Source organism: Haliaeetus albicilla, chromosome 2, assembly GCF_947461875.1.
Source record: "Haliaeetus albicilla chromosome 2, bHalAlb1.1, whole genome shotgun sequence".
Classification (NCBI taxonomy): Eukaryota; Metazoa; Chordata; class Aves; order Accipitriformes; family Accipitridae; genus Haliaeetus; species Haliaeetus albicilla.
In genome coordinates, this window is record NC_091484.1 from 74,665,354 (window position 1) to 74,678,730 (window position 13,377).

Genomic DNA, 13,377 nt, shown 5'->3' on the forward strand with positions numbered 1-13,377 from the left:
CCATAATAGTTGGAAGGAAAATTACTCTAGCCTGAGAAAGACATTTCATCTTTTCAAGAAATGGATCCTGCAAAACAAAGTCATACAATGTATAACTAGATCATGTCATCCATTGATGAAGAACTCTATTGAATTTGATATAAAGTATCTTTTGACTGTTTTAACTTAGGTTAAGATTCTCTCAGAGACAAATCACGACTGTTACTTATGGAGCTTATTGCACCTTATGGTTATGGTTCACTGCCCATTAGCTGACATCGACCACAAGTAATTCTGAGAAAAATACAGTGATGTCAATGATCCTCGACTAGAAGCAGCAACACAAACCACTGTTTCACACAGAAAACTCCACAAAACACAGAAAATTCAGCTGTGCACATAACAGCAAATAGGTATGAACACAGACATCAAAATACTCTCCTGAAGGCAAAATCTCAATCTCTGGAGAGCAGGGAATGGAAATCATGTCAGATGGAGCACAGGTATGGTATATTTTTAGTTTCCTTAAAGATAGCAACACCACAGGAATAGAGGATGTCTCTTCTGGGCATAATAAAAATAAACACAAATCATAATCATAGCAAAAAGCTGATACTAACAGAAATCAGCTGTTATTTTTGCCCCCCTACGACATGCAATCAAAAAAGTCTTCCAAGCAACTTTAGAGTTAAAAATAAACAGTTCCTCCTCATTAATGCAACTTCCTGAAATTTGGTAAACCTGCTTAAGTGATATCATGACAGACAGAATTTCTCAATAGAAATCCTAGTTTTTCTATGTTAAGAATCTTATTTTCTCTTAAGCCCTCAAAGCTGCACACTGCCCTGGAGCAAAGCGCTATATACAAATTTTCAGAGTGCAAACCACATGGTTTCCTTGCCCCTGCTCGAAACAGAATTATCACTGATCATTGCCTGGGAAAGTTGTTCTGGTTTTTGTGCAGTGGCTCTTCAGCTGACCTTTTGCAGGACAGCCACAAGACAGCAACATGGAACACACAGATATAATTGCACAAATATAGTCCCCCGATGACTGCATTTTTCAAGGCACTGATGCCAAATAAAACAAAAAACTAAGTACACTTTCTATTCTGTGTGTAGATCTTTAGAGCCTTTTGGGGAAACAAGCTTGTGTGTTTAAAAGGAAGACAAGCTAATCAAAACCATCTTGGTTATGTCTTTCAGGTAAATATCTTTGAAAAATGTGGTACAGGATAAAACAGCAAATTCAGCGATGGTTTCCATTGTACTCAATCATTCAAATAAGAAGCGGAGACCTGACTTGATCACAGCATAAGAACTTACAGATGAATGAGTCCTTTAATAGTGGATGGCTCTTCAATCCAACAAACAAAAGCTGAAAGTTGAAACTAGTCAAATGTGGACCAAAAAAGGGCACACATAACAGAATGGACAATTAAGTACCGAAACAACTTGTGAACACTTGTGGCTTTCTCAAATACTCAAAATCATTAGTGCTTGATTAGAGTAGGCCTTCATTTTCTAATGCCCACCTAGCTCTATATACATATGTATACAGTTTGAGAACTGATAGATTTTCATATTACAGTATTTCTTTATAATATATATTTGGAGCAGTATAACAGTTATTAACCCTGATGCTTACAGCACAAATGATATTTCTTACAAGTTTATGTAATGGAGGCAGTTCATTGCTCAGCAATAAAATTTCATACTCTTTGATAATTCAAATGTTTGCATCGGATACACTTGCAATGAAAATTATTTGCATAGATTTCTGTTTACTACAGCTGCAACTTCAGAGAATTTGCAATCCTCCCTCCTGTCTAAACTAAATTCGCAGACAGGGAGAGAGGCATGCCCACAATTTGGGAAATACTCTAACCTCTGACATTAAAAGCCATCTCTAAATAATGCACACACATTTAGTACGATAAAAAAATCAAATGCATCCTTCATGGGCTGGATTAATTCAGCTGCTGGCCAGAAGCTTCAGGATTCTCCTTATTTTCAAGACCTAGATGAGATTCCAGGAATGCCTCTTATAAAATATCATATCCCCGGAACAGGAACAATATGAGACAGCAGGCAAAAAGAAAAGTAGTGGGGAAATACATCTTCTTTGTTACACTTGGAATGCAGAATTACTACATATTACATACACAGTAAAACCAAAACCAATACACACACACACAGAGAAACATATTATACAAAATATATAAAGGCATGAGTCTGTCACAGAAAAAATTAGGGGCTCTGGCTAGTAAGTATCTCTGAGATAAACTAAAGGTGTGCCCCAATCCCTCTTAGAAAAGAATCAATAGTGTATAGTACATGATGTATTTATCAAGATAATAATTTATATGATTGCCATTTCCCTTTTTTCATGCTGCACGATGAAATAAGAAGTCACACGGACATGAAATACGGTATTTGGTAAATAGCTAATTGGTTTTACAGAATAACAGGAAATGGCTTTTATGGTAAGTACACATTAAACGCATTGTTACACAAAGTAGCTTTCTGCCTAATGACCTAATGTACACTGAATAAGTCTGAAAATTAGCTCAGTGCCTGAAGTTCAAGTTATTCCATCTGTTTCTCCTTAGTATTCTGAAAAACAGTATTTTTGAAGTATTTCGTATTTCTCAAAACATGCTAAGAGCATGCAAAATATTGCTACTACAATCTCTGAGAGATTTCCAGTATTTCTGATGCCATCTTGCTAACATAGTTTATTCTTGAAGTCTCACCTTTTCTTGCATGGCTCCAAACACAGCCATGAAGTGACAAATGCAAGCGCACTAGCAAAGATTGAGCTATTTTGTTTCAAACCTACTCCTTATTGTAGCTCCCTGTAAGATTAAAGTCTAAACTTCAACATGTCAAGAATGCAACTGCTAAAAATTATGTAATACCAAACAGCTTTACAAATTAAAAACAAACCATATACGCTAGTGAACTAGAACACAGTATTTAGCAGCTAGATGAATGTGAGAAAGCAAATTTAAAACAAAGTTAATGCTGAAATAATAATTTATCTCCTTTCTCCAAAGCCTCCTGGATTTCACCTCTGTCCATCCCTCCTCCCTAGCTAGCTGGGGTATCTGATTTATCAAAATGGCTTGAAAATTTAGCTTCTTTCTTTGTTTCCAGTTGCCATCACACTGGTTCCATATCTCCTACTTACAATAACTGGCAGTCATTAAAAATGTATACATAGTCACTGTTTTGTCACCACATCTGCAGAGCCCTTTGCTCATACGTGACCCAGATGCAACAGAGGCTCAGACACATCAACTGCCTTAGTGACTCAAGGAACTCACTCTCACCCCTCTGTGCCAGTGGATAAACTAATGCCTCATCCAGCAGTCAAAAATAGAGCAATTGTAAACTCATTTGCAGTATTTTTCATTAGATTTCTACAAATATTCCCTCACTGTAAACAGCGCAAGAAAAATAACGCAGAAAGTGTGGGGATCTGCCTGACTATCATCTAAAATCCCAATTTATTCCAGATGATATTCTGCAATTTTTCAGGGCTTAATCCAGCAGCACAAGGCAGTTGCAGACACACCACTTCCAGAGGACCACAGCAAAGACTGTCCTTACTGTAGATTGTTCTGTGAATGTATTTTTGTGGCTTTTACAGCAGACTTTGAACATGAAGGAGTCTAAAACAGTGGATTGTATTACTTGAATGTCTTGCTTACACAGACACGTAGAATATGATATCTCAGGAAAATTTAGTCACACAATAAAATTAAATAGGGTTTAAGATCACGAAGTTTCACATCCCATAAAATACAGACTAAATGCAGTAATTTCAAACAGCTATATCTGAGTCATGCCCATAAATTATATATAGGCTACAATACTTTTGCTTTCAAACTATGTAGAATCTACCAAGTCCTTTGGGGATTTCTTTCAGTGATTAGCTGGTCTTAAAATGCATGTCTTCTTCATATCCTGAACTTATGTAGCTCTTATCCCAACTACAGAACCTATTACAGCTTTTCCTGGAGGATTAAAGAGGCCTTTGTTTATGAAAAATATTTTCTACTTGTAGTTGTATAATTATATTCTTAAAAAACAGGGTTGGAAGTGATGTCCTAAAGCCAACTAGCTCACACTTTAGCCCAAACCAGCATCAACTCTACTGATGTAATTCCTGGAGATATTTGTCTAGCCTCTTATTACAACAGATGGTGATTCCAAAACCTTTATATTTAATTTATTCTAGTGCTTCGCTATTCTCACTGCCAAAAAAAGGTTTTTCTTGTGCTTCATCTGAATTTCCTGAACAGCAATCTCAGCCTGTTACTTCCTGTTTCACTCATCATGGACATGAAGATGAGTTTATTCCACATTTCTTCTTAGTGCTATCATGTTTCCTTTTGTCTTCTCTTCTGTAGACAAAATCTTCCTGAACTTTACATCATAATTCATACTTCTCAGGCTCCAACTCATGCTTACAGCATATTTCTAAATCCTTTTAACATTTTCTTTGAATGCTGCGACTGCCAAACCTCACACAGAGGGAATGCAGCAGCAGACAGAAGAAGCTGGGAAATTCTACAGCATTCTTGAACCTACTACTATTAAGGAAATATCATCTTTATACTCTTACTTATTACCATTATTCACCCAACACTTACATTCTAGGCATTTCCATCCTTACTTCTCTCATCTCAACATCCCGACTTCACTCCTGAGACCTGTTTAGTTCTCCATCACTTCCTTTTTGGCTCAACAGCTGTTTACTCACTCTAGTGTTCTCAGAACTTCACAATTTAGCCAAAGATGATCAGATTTTCATGGAAATTGAAAAATAATCCCTAGACTCATGTATACATCATGTTCCTTCTCTTCCAAAACCAAAAGCAAACAGCTAACGTTATAAACTAGATCATCTTGCCACTTTCCCAAAACGACACAAACATGATGAAAGGCTGAAAGCATGACAAAGAAAATCTTACCTATAATATTTTTTGCATAATACTGTCTTTAGTTCAGGCTTGATAAACATACACACAGAAAACAGAAAATTATCACTAATACTCATATTTTTAGCAGCCCTCAGTAAATGTATATTGGACTAGGCGATCTCCAGAGATCCCTTCCAACCACAATGATTCTGTGATACAAAGGGATCATTGTATTTTTTTTTCTCCTTAAAGTAATGAATTGTTGATCTAAAAGGTTGAAGAAACACTGTATTATATACATTAACTGCAGCAACTATCCACAAGAAGTTCTTTGATGCACAAAAAAAGAGGAAAAACAATTTTTAAATTGCATAACAATGTAAAAGCAAAGGTTCTCTGTCCATAAACAAATTCAATTTTAAATCAAATGTACAAAAGATGATGACTGCCCTTGAAGACACAATATTAACTTCACTAAATGAATAATCAATTTGTGATTATGGATGAAATGATGATCAGGGCTTATGAATGAAATTATTATTTCATTTTATCAAAGAGGAACACAAAAATAATATAAGAATTTCAGTATCTTTAAGAGAAAACAAGAAATGACTTTAAAGTATGTGTGAAAATAACTGTGTTATGAAGTCATCAACCTCTTAATGGACTAATGCATACTGAAATGTAGTAAGGCACTTTGCTCAGTATTTACTTACAGAGAAAACTTGACACTGTCTCATTCTTCTCCAGCCCAGAATCCAATAAAATTACGTACTTTATGCATGACAGCATCTGAAACACTTTGACAATTATCATTAGCCTGAAGCCAGTACACAACTAAACTCTGAACAAAAAAAGCCTTAATTTTACCTTTGAAAAAAAATGAAATTTATTAAACAATAAATGCATTTCACATTTGTCTTAGGAGATGACTTAAATCATATGCTTCTCACTGCCGTAACAAGATAAAATCATTCAAATACTGCAGTTAAGGACGGACTTTGGTCAAGGCAGATCTCATTTAAAAATCATACCCTCCACTTGCAATTGTGATGAGGACACTGTGCATTCAGCAATGCTAGAAAATGTGATCTGTATCAAAATAAGCAAAGTTTAAATTAGCAGAAGTAAATGGCCATTATGTCTTCTATTTATTTTTACAGCCAGCATTGAAGAAGAATGTGAATACCTGATCTTCATCTCCTTATCCCTTTACACGTTTTTTTCTCTCACAGTAGGGTTGGGGTTTTTTTCCACTAATTAACTATTAGCACCTTCACTGTTCTACCACAGTGAATTAACCAGTATAACAAAAAGGTGTGCCAAGAAGACAGTCCTGTACACAACTTCATACAGATCCTTACCTAGAACATGGTAACTGCTGCAGCTGAACAGTTTTTGCATTAAGGGTTAAAGTGCTGAAGAGATATTTGGGATGGGGGTGGGGGAGGGGAGCATCTCTGGAAGACAGTATTAAATTTCATACCATTGTACAATCATTTTCAGGAATCCTTTTTCATTAGACAAAATAATACCATCTTCCCTGGTTCTCTGGGGAAGGTAGTTGAGCCTTTGCGGATTACCTCAGTGGGGCACACTCAACAAGGTGCGAGACGCCATCGCACTTTTAAGCATTTGTCCCCCACCACAGACCCTTAAAAAGAAGATGGTGGACCCGGGGACTGAAAGGGCGTGTGTAAGGCCCTCCAGCACCTCACCTCAGGGCTGGCACCCAGCACCAGCCTTGTCTGAACGCCTCAGCCCTGCGCTGAGCCCTCCAGAGGGGCCAAGTGACCTCACCCCACAGGCCTGCCCGCCCTCCCGGGGGAAAACACGGCAAGAAGGGACGAAGACACCCCGTGGTGTGGGAAAGTGGCAAGATGATCTAGTTTATAACGTTAGCTGTTTGCTTTTGGTTTTGGAAGAGAAGGAACATGATGTATACATGAGTCTAGGGATTATTTTTCAATTTCCATGAAAATCTGATCATCTTTGGCTAAATTGTGAAGTTCTGAGAACACTAGAGTGAGTAAACAGCTGTTGAGCCAAAAAGGAAGTGATGGAGAACTAAACAGGTCTCAGGAGTGAAGTCGGGATGTTGAGATGAGAGAAGTAAGGATGGAAATGCCTAGAATGTAAGTGTTGGGTGAATAATGGTAATAAGTAAGAGTATAAAGATGATATTTCCTTAATAGTAGTAGGTTCAATACGAGCACGGAGATAACCCCAGCACTTTCCGGGTAAAGGCTGTGGAGACCCGCCCTGAGGAGAACATGGCGGTGTCATGGCGGCTGCCAGGGGCAAGGCCAGACCGCTAGCCCCGCCCCCTCCTCCGGCCCCGCCCCCTCCGGCCGTTCCCCTAGCAACGCTTCGGGCGGTCACCGCCCCCGCCTCCACCTCGCTGCGCGGGCTAGGAGCGGAGAAGGGGCGGGATTTCCGGGCCGGCTCTCCCTCAACGGAAATGACATCAGAGTGTCAACATGCAAGATGGCGGCGCATCATCGGCAGAACACGGCGGGGCGGCGGAAAGTCCAGGTGAGGGCGAGGCAGGGCCCGGGGGGGGGGCTGGACCGGGGGGTGAGGGGGCCGTGGCGTGGCGGGGCTCTGGCACGGCACGGCCCGGCAGGAGGAGGAGGAGGAGGAGGAGGAGGAGGAGGAGGAGGAAGGCGAGGCGGAGCGCGGCCCGGGAGAGGGGTGGGGTCAGCGGGCGGGGGCGGCGGGCAGGTGGCGGGCAGCGGCAGGAGGGCAGGGAGGGCCCCCCCTCGGGGACCCTGCCGCCCCTCGGGGACCCTGCCGGCCGGCCCTGAGGGGCTGTGGCAGCGGCTGCTCTCAGCTGGGGGCGGGGGGGGAAGGGATTTGGGGTTTCCATGGCGACGCAGTCGCCTCCTTCCCTTTCCCAACAGCCCTGAGGCGAAGGGGAGATGCTCCCCCCCACCACCCGCAATGGCGCTCCCCCACCTCCGCTAACGTCCGTGGGGAGGGGGCGAGTCGCTGCTCTCGGCACCGCGGCCTGGCCGGCCGAGGGGGTCGAGGTGCTGGTCGCTGCCGAAGGGGGTCAGGTTCCCCAGAGCGGGGGAGGCAGAGCTGAAACCACCCCGCCAGCCTGCCTTTTCCAGCTCTGGTCAGCGTTTCTTGAAAGAAAGACCGTGGCCTAGGTACTCTGGTGGGTGTAAACTTCCTCAGCTCACCTGAGAGACCATCAGATCTCGTGGTGTGGGCTGCTAGGTAGCCACGAGTGCACTGTTATAGCCTTGGTGGAGACTGGAATTACTGAAGTGTGTGTGAAAATTCAATAGTCTCTTACAGTAAAAGTCATGAAAATGATTTTATTATGGTCCTCAACTTTTTCGTTCTTGTTTGTGATACTACCAGCACTTTAAACATTTTTACAGCTTTTGCTATGGAAAAGATTTAATGTTTTATCAATGTGCAAAGCTGCCTACCTCTACTGGCAAGTGCAAGTTTGAGCTGTATCTATCCACTGTGATCAAAAGAAATATTGATTAAGCCTGAAATAGCATCAGGATCCTTCCAAACAAAGCTGCATTTGGTTTTGGAACACATCTTTTGCGTTTTATCACATAGAGGAAATGTGCACTTCTTTACAGCATTTAGTGGTTTTCAGGGTGAAGGTGAACACTCAATCAATACTGTAGAAAGAATTCCTTTGCCCTGCCAAAAAAATTCTCAGACTTTCTTTAAAATACAAAGAAACCAAAATATAATACCCCTTTATTGACTTCATTGCCTGTGCCATAAACAGGTTTTTACAGGTTGCTCTCCTAAGGAAGGGGATTTTATGGTAACTAGATATTTCTTTGATGTAGTCCTATTTCTGTATAAAGTATTATTTCCCTGACAGCAACATGCATCAAAGAGAACATTGTTTCCTTTTTACTACTACATGCATTTTCCAAACATTACTTACCTCAAAAGCTTGTATTTACAGGTGGTTTTGTGCTCTTTTGTGATGTCTTCTTTTCTGCTTTCATTGTGTTACGTAATTTTTTTTTTCACTTCATGTACTGCTACACTGACCTGTGTCTCAGCCAGTACATTGTAAGCCTAGATCTACCGAGAATAGCTTTGGTTGTATTATAAGCATATATAAAGCCTTGAGTAGAAACTAGGTATTTTCTTGTGCTCTTATGATTCCACTTACTTGGTTAGAAACAGGATTTTGTTCGTGTAATGGAATTCTAAGTGGCTGTGGAATCCATCAGCTGCTGATGGAAAGTTGAAACCACTAATGATTTATTTTTCTTCCCAATGGCTGAGCATTTAGGGTGCTGCTACTTCAAGCTTTTGAAAGAGAGAGAGGGCAAGAAATTTCTCCCAAACCTATGAGGCTAGGGGAAGAAGCTTTTAAAAAATTACCTCTCGGGCATGGAGGAACTTGATTTCTTACATGGCAGGAGAGCTGGTTGAAGTTTATGGAAATAGGAACTGTTATTATGTTGGATGCACCTGTTTTACTGGTAAGCAGAACCATCCAAAATAGTCAGTTTAGGGTGCTTCTGCATATAATTGTACATTTATAAGGGTTTAATCAGAATAGATGTTTTAGGCCTCAAAATAAATTCCATCCCTCAAAAAAAGGCAGGAAGTTTAATTACTTAAATGTCAGCCAGGCATTTGAAATGTCCAGCAGCAGGCTATTGGTGTTTCTTAAGCTTAGCTGTGCGTGCCTGAAGGCTGCAATAGTAAGGTTGTCTGATTTGTGAAGGGAATGGAGATGCAGAGGTGTGTCAGACACTGCTGTGTGATGAGAAACAGTTGGCCATATGCTGTAGGTTTCAGATATGTACTGGGAATTAAGTCAAGATGAAGCCACTTTTCAGCAGGTGGCTTAAAGTAGTTGCCCTTGAGGGGCTTCATTGTAACTGCTCTCCCAAACTTGCTGCCTGGCCAGAATAAGTTCACCCCCACTCACAAAAACCTATTGACAGAGCATGGGAATTTTGCTCTAAGTGATCTGGATCAGCATCTTTGTTATGAAATTATTGAATTTGTCTTTAAGTCTTGTACAGAATAAGAAGATCTTTTTGCACTAACTTTGTCATCTTTATGCACTAATACTGCATTATGACATTAAGTAGAAAGTGAAACAAAAAAACCTTTACGTTTAGAAAATATTTCAGCTACTGACTTTCTAATAGTACCATTTATTAAAAGTGCACTAGATATTGTGTGCTGTAACTGATTAGATTTTATAGATATATTTTATATATAAGTATATAAATTATATTTATAAATTATTTTTAATATATTATGTAAGCAAACGAATAGCCTGTAAGTTGATTCCATTGTAAAAGGATAAATTTAACTTCTTTAATGCCTTCCGTTACTTTTATTCTATAGAACCTGTAGCGCCTGATTGAAAATTCAAATATCAATATGTTCTTAATTTTAAAACTTATTTTAAGGGATATATCTGCCCTACCAAGACACTAAGGCAATAGATTTTTTTTTTTTTTCTTGGTGGTTGACTGCTGCTTCTCTCATTTTTGATGCAATTCATGTCAGTTCTCATGGAATCCTTCCAGTGATTTTGAGAAATAGCAGATTTTTAATTGCTCACAATAGCATTTGTGTCTTTGAATGTTTTCTATACTTACAAACAAGGTATGAGTGCTGTCAGAGCTCACCTGTTCGCTGTTTCCTCCACTGTGATGGTGTGGTGGTATTTTTAAAAGCAGATTCTACCCATCTATTAAGACAAAATCTGTTATAAGACATGTTAATGTAACAAGGGTAACAAGATTTCGGATCAGCTGATACAGTCATCCATAAAGGAAACACACTGTAGATCCTGTAAGAAATTCACTTGGCTTTGTGTGCTGAAATGTATCTGTTGACAGTAGCTTTATCTCTGGAGCTCTTAGTCATTAAAATGATTAGTCTTGAACCATTTAGAGTACTGAATCCCATAAATTCTTTATAATGAGGGTCCATCACCTTGTAATGTTTGTGCACTGCTGCAGTGAAAGATTCTTATTCGTTATGGGAGTTTATAAAAGCTAGAGCAGTATAAATGTAAAAGGCCCTGGTCATTATTAAAATATTTCTTATCCCACAAATCTTGCCGCTCCCAGACCATGATCGCAATAAAATGACTATGATCTATATCATAGTCATTATTATCTTTGTGGTTTGCAAGTGACTTTGTGAATCAGTGCAATGAACAAAGCAGTAATGTGCTCTTGGTCTGCCCTGTTTGAAGTAAATGCCAGTTGGTGCTTAGGATCATAACTTGCTGGTGACCTTCACAGTCCTCTCCAGGCAGAACAGGGTACCTTATCTAGAGCAATAAAGATGTGTATGCTGCGGGTCAGAGTTGAATTTTTTCACAATTTCTTCTCAGCCAAAAGCCTGTTGCTTTTACATTGTTCACATATATGTGTGCACATGCATACTTGAATATATACTATATTTTTGTATTTGTTTGTATATTTACTATGTTTACCAATAGTTCTTACATTTCTGTGCTCAGTGACACTCAAATTTAAAAAACCCCAAACAAATTAAAAAACACTTTCTGACCTGTTTTCCCCCAAATAAGAATATAATGTAGAACCACATGTGGATTATCAGCAATCTTCCTTCATTCATCTTAATGAACTTTTCAGTGGAGTGAACTTGCCTGCTGTCCGCCACTCTTACACAAGTGTCAAGTCTTTTAAATCAAGTTGCTGTTGCTTTTATTGATCTGTTTTAAGTTCCCTGTGTTAAGAGAGGCATTTCAATACCCTTTCAACAGATTTTGTGGAACTCTTAATTTGTCCCTCTGTGTTAATTTATAATTAATGTATTTGAATACAAGCCTGGATGCTCATACCTCTCTTTCTGAAGGGTTCCATGTGATGCACAGCAAATGTCTTGTGAGGTTATTTTTAGTTCAGCCACATACTCCATGTGTCTTGTTCTAGTTTTTTTAATATATAAGATATTTCTTTCAGTCTCAATGACTGGTTTGCAAGAGTGGACCATTTAACATTTTTTGGTTTGGATGAGAAAGGAAATTTATTAAGTATTTCCATTGTAAGCAACTGACAGTAACTAGCATGTCATTAGGCATCCAATAAGAGTTGGAGGGTCCATTTTTGCACCATAGTCATCATTTTCAATTCATGCTCTCTTCATGAAAAGTGGTGTGTCTTGTCGTTACCTAACTGCTCAAATAGCAGTGTTCATTTGAAATGTTGGTGTATTCAATAAACTGGCTGACCACAAAATCATCTTCTTTCATCTTAATTTTCTCCCCTTGTGCTTTTAGTATTAGAAGTAAAAAAAAGAATTTTAAGGAGCACATGGATTAGAATCACCTTTATCATTGAAAAATGGCTGTCGCAGTTTTTTTTCCCATGACATGCAGAAAATGATCATTACCTATTCTTTATACAATAGGGATTTCTTTTCCTTCTTACTCTTATATCTTAAATATTTAAGACCGTTTATCAGAAAAGGTATACTATTCCTTTTGTGGATGGAAAATAAAACTTTGTAGAATTATAAGTCTGAAGAGAGACAAGAGTAACTGGTTGAATTCTATGAACAGTAGCAGCCGCTGCTGGGTAATTTTGTAAATGTCAAGCTTTTTTTGTTGTTTTGCCATCTATTTTTCCATCTAAGCTTAAATGTATTTGCACACACACAAAAAAAGAAACAGAAATAAGATTGTAATCTTTTTTTAATTCAGTTGTTTCAGCAGAGTTACTTTGTCAAGTTTCTCACAGGAAGGAAGAAGGATGATGTTATATTTAATGCTGAACTGGCACTGAGATCTAGCATTCACTCTTAGATGTACCACAGACTCATTAACCCTGAAACAATGTAATTCCTCTCTCTGTCTCAGTTCTCTTAAAATATAAACAATACTTGCCAAGAGGTGTTTGACTAAATTCATGTGTGGAAGTTATTAAAAGGAATAAAGGGCAAATTAAATTTGACCTTTATTTGAATATTTCAGTATTGGTGGTAGTGGGAAACGGTTGTCAGTCTTCCCTGGTCATGTCTGAACGATGGAAAAACAGCAACCAGCTGAGCTGACAGCCACAGTTTCAAGACCTTCTAGACAGAAATTTAATAGTTATGCAAATTCCATTATAGAAGGAAGTTAAAATTATTTTACTACATTTAATCTCTATAAGCTTTTTTCACTGCTAGTTTCTGTGTTAAAAACAATATTTAGTTCTTTATTTTAGCAAGAAAATATTTTATCCATTGCATTTTAAGAAATTACAAAACTACTTTAATTCTGTCAAGATTAAAATAGAAATATGACTCTCAATTTTCACAGTCCCATGAAAGGATCAATCATATATCAAAAGTATCTTATTTACTACAGTAAGCCACCATTTGCTTTTTTGCATTTTTAAAATAGTTACTTATGGCTGTTCTTTACTTGAACTCCTGTAAATTAAAAGTAACATTATTATGAGCAAAAAGCTCCTTAAAATGCTTGGGTG

At 38.7% G+C, this 13,377-nt stretch overlaps 1 protein-coding gene across 1 annotated transcript in view; it reads left to right on the plus strand.

Moving 5' to 3' along the window:
- Positions 1-7,355: 7,355 nt before the first annotated feature.
- WDR48 (WD repeat domain 48) overlaps positions 7,356-13,377 on the plus strand; it is a 29,708-nt gene continuing 23,686 nt past the window's right edge. Inside the window, exon 1 of the mRNA XM_069778267.1 lies at positions 7,356-7,444. Within this exon, the coding sequence (XP_069634368.1) occupies positions 7,397-7,444 (48 nt within the window). The 5' untranslated portion in view covers positions 7,356-7,396. The remainder of the gene's footprint in view (positions 7,445-13,377) is intronic.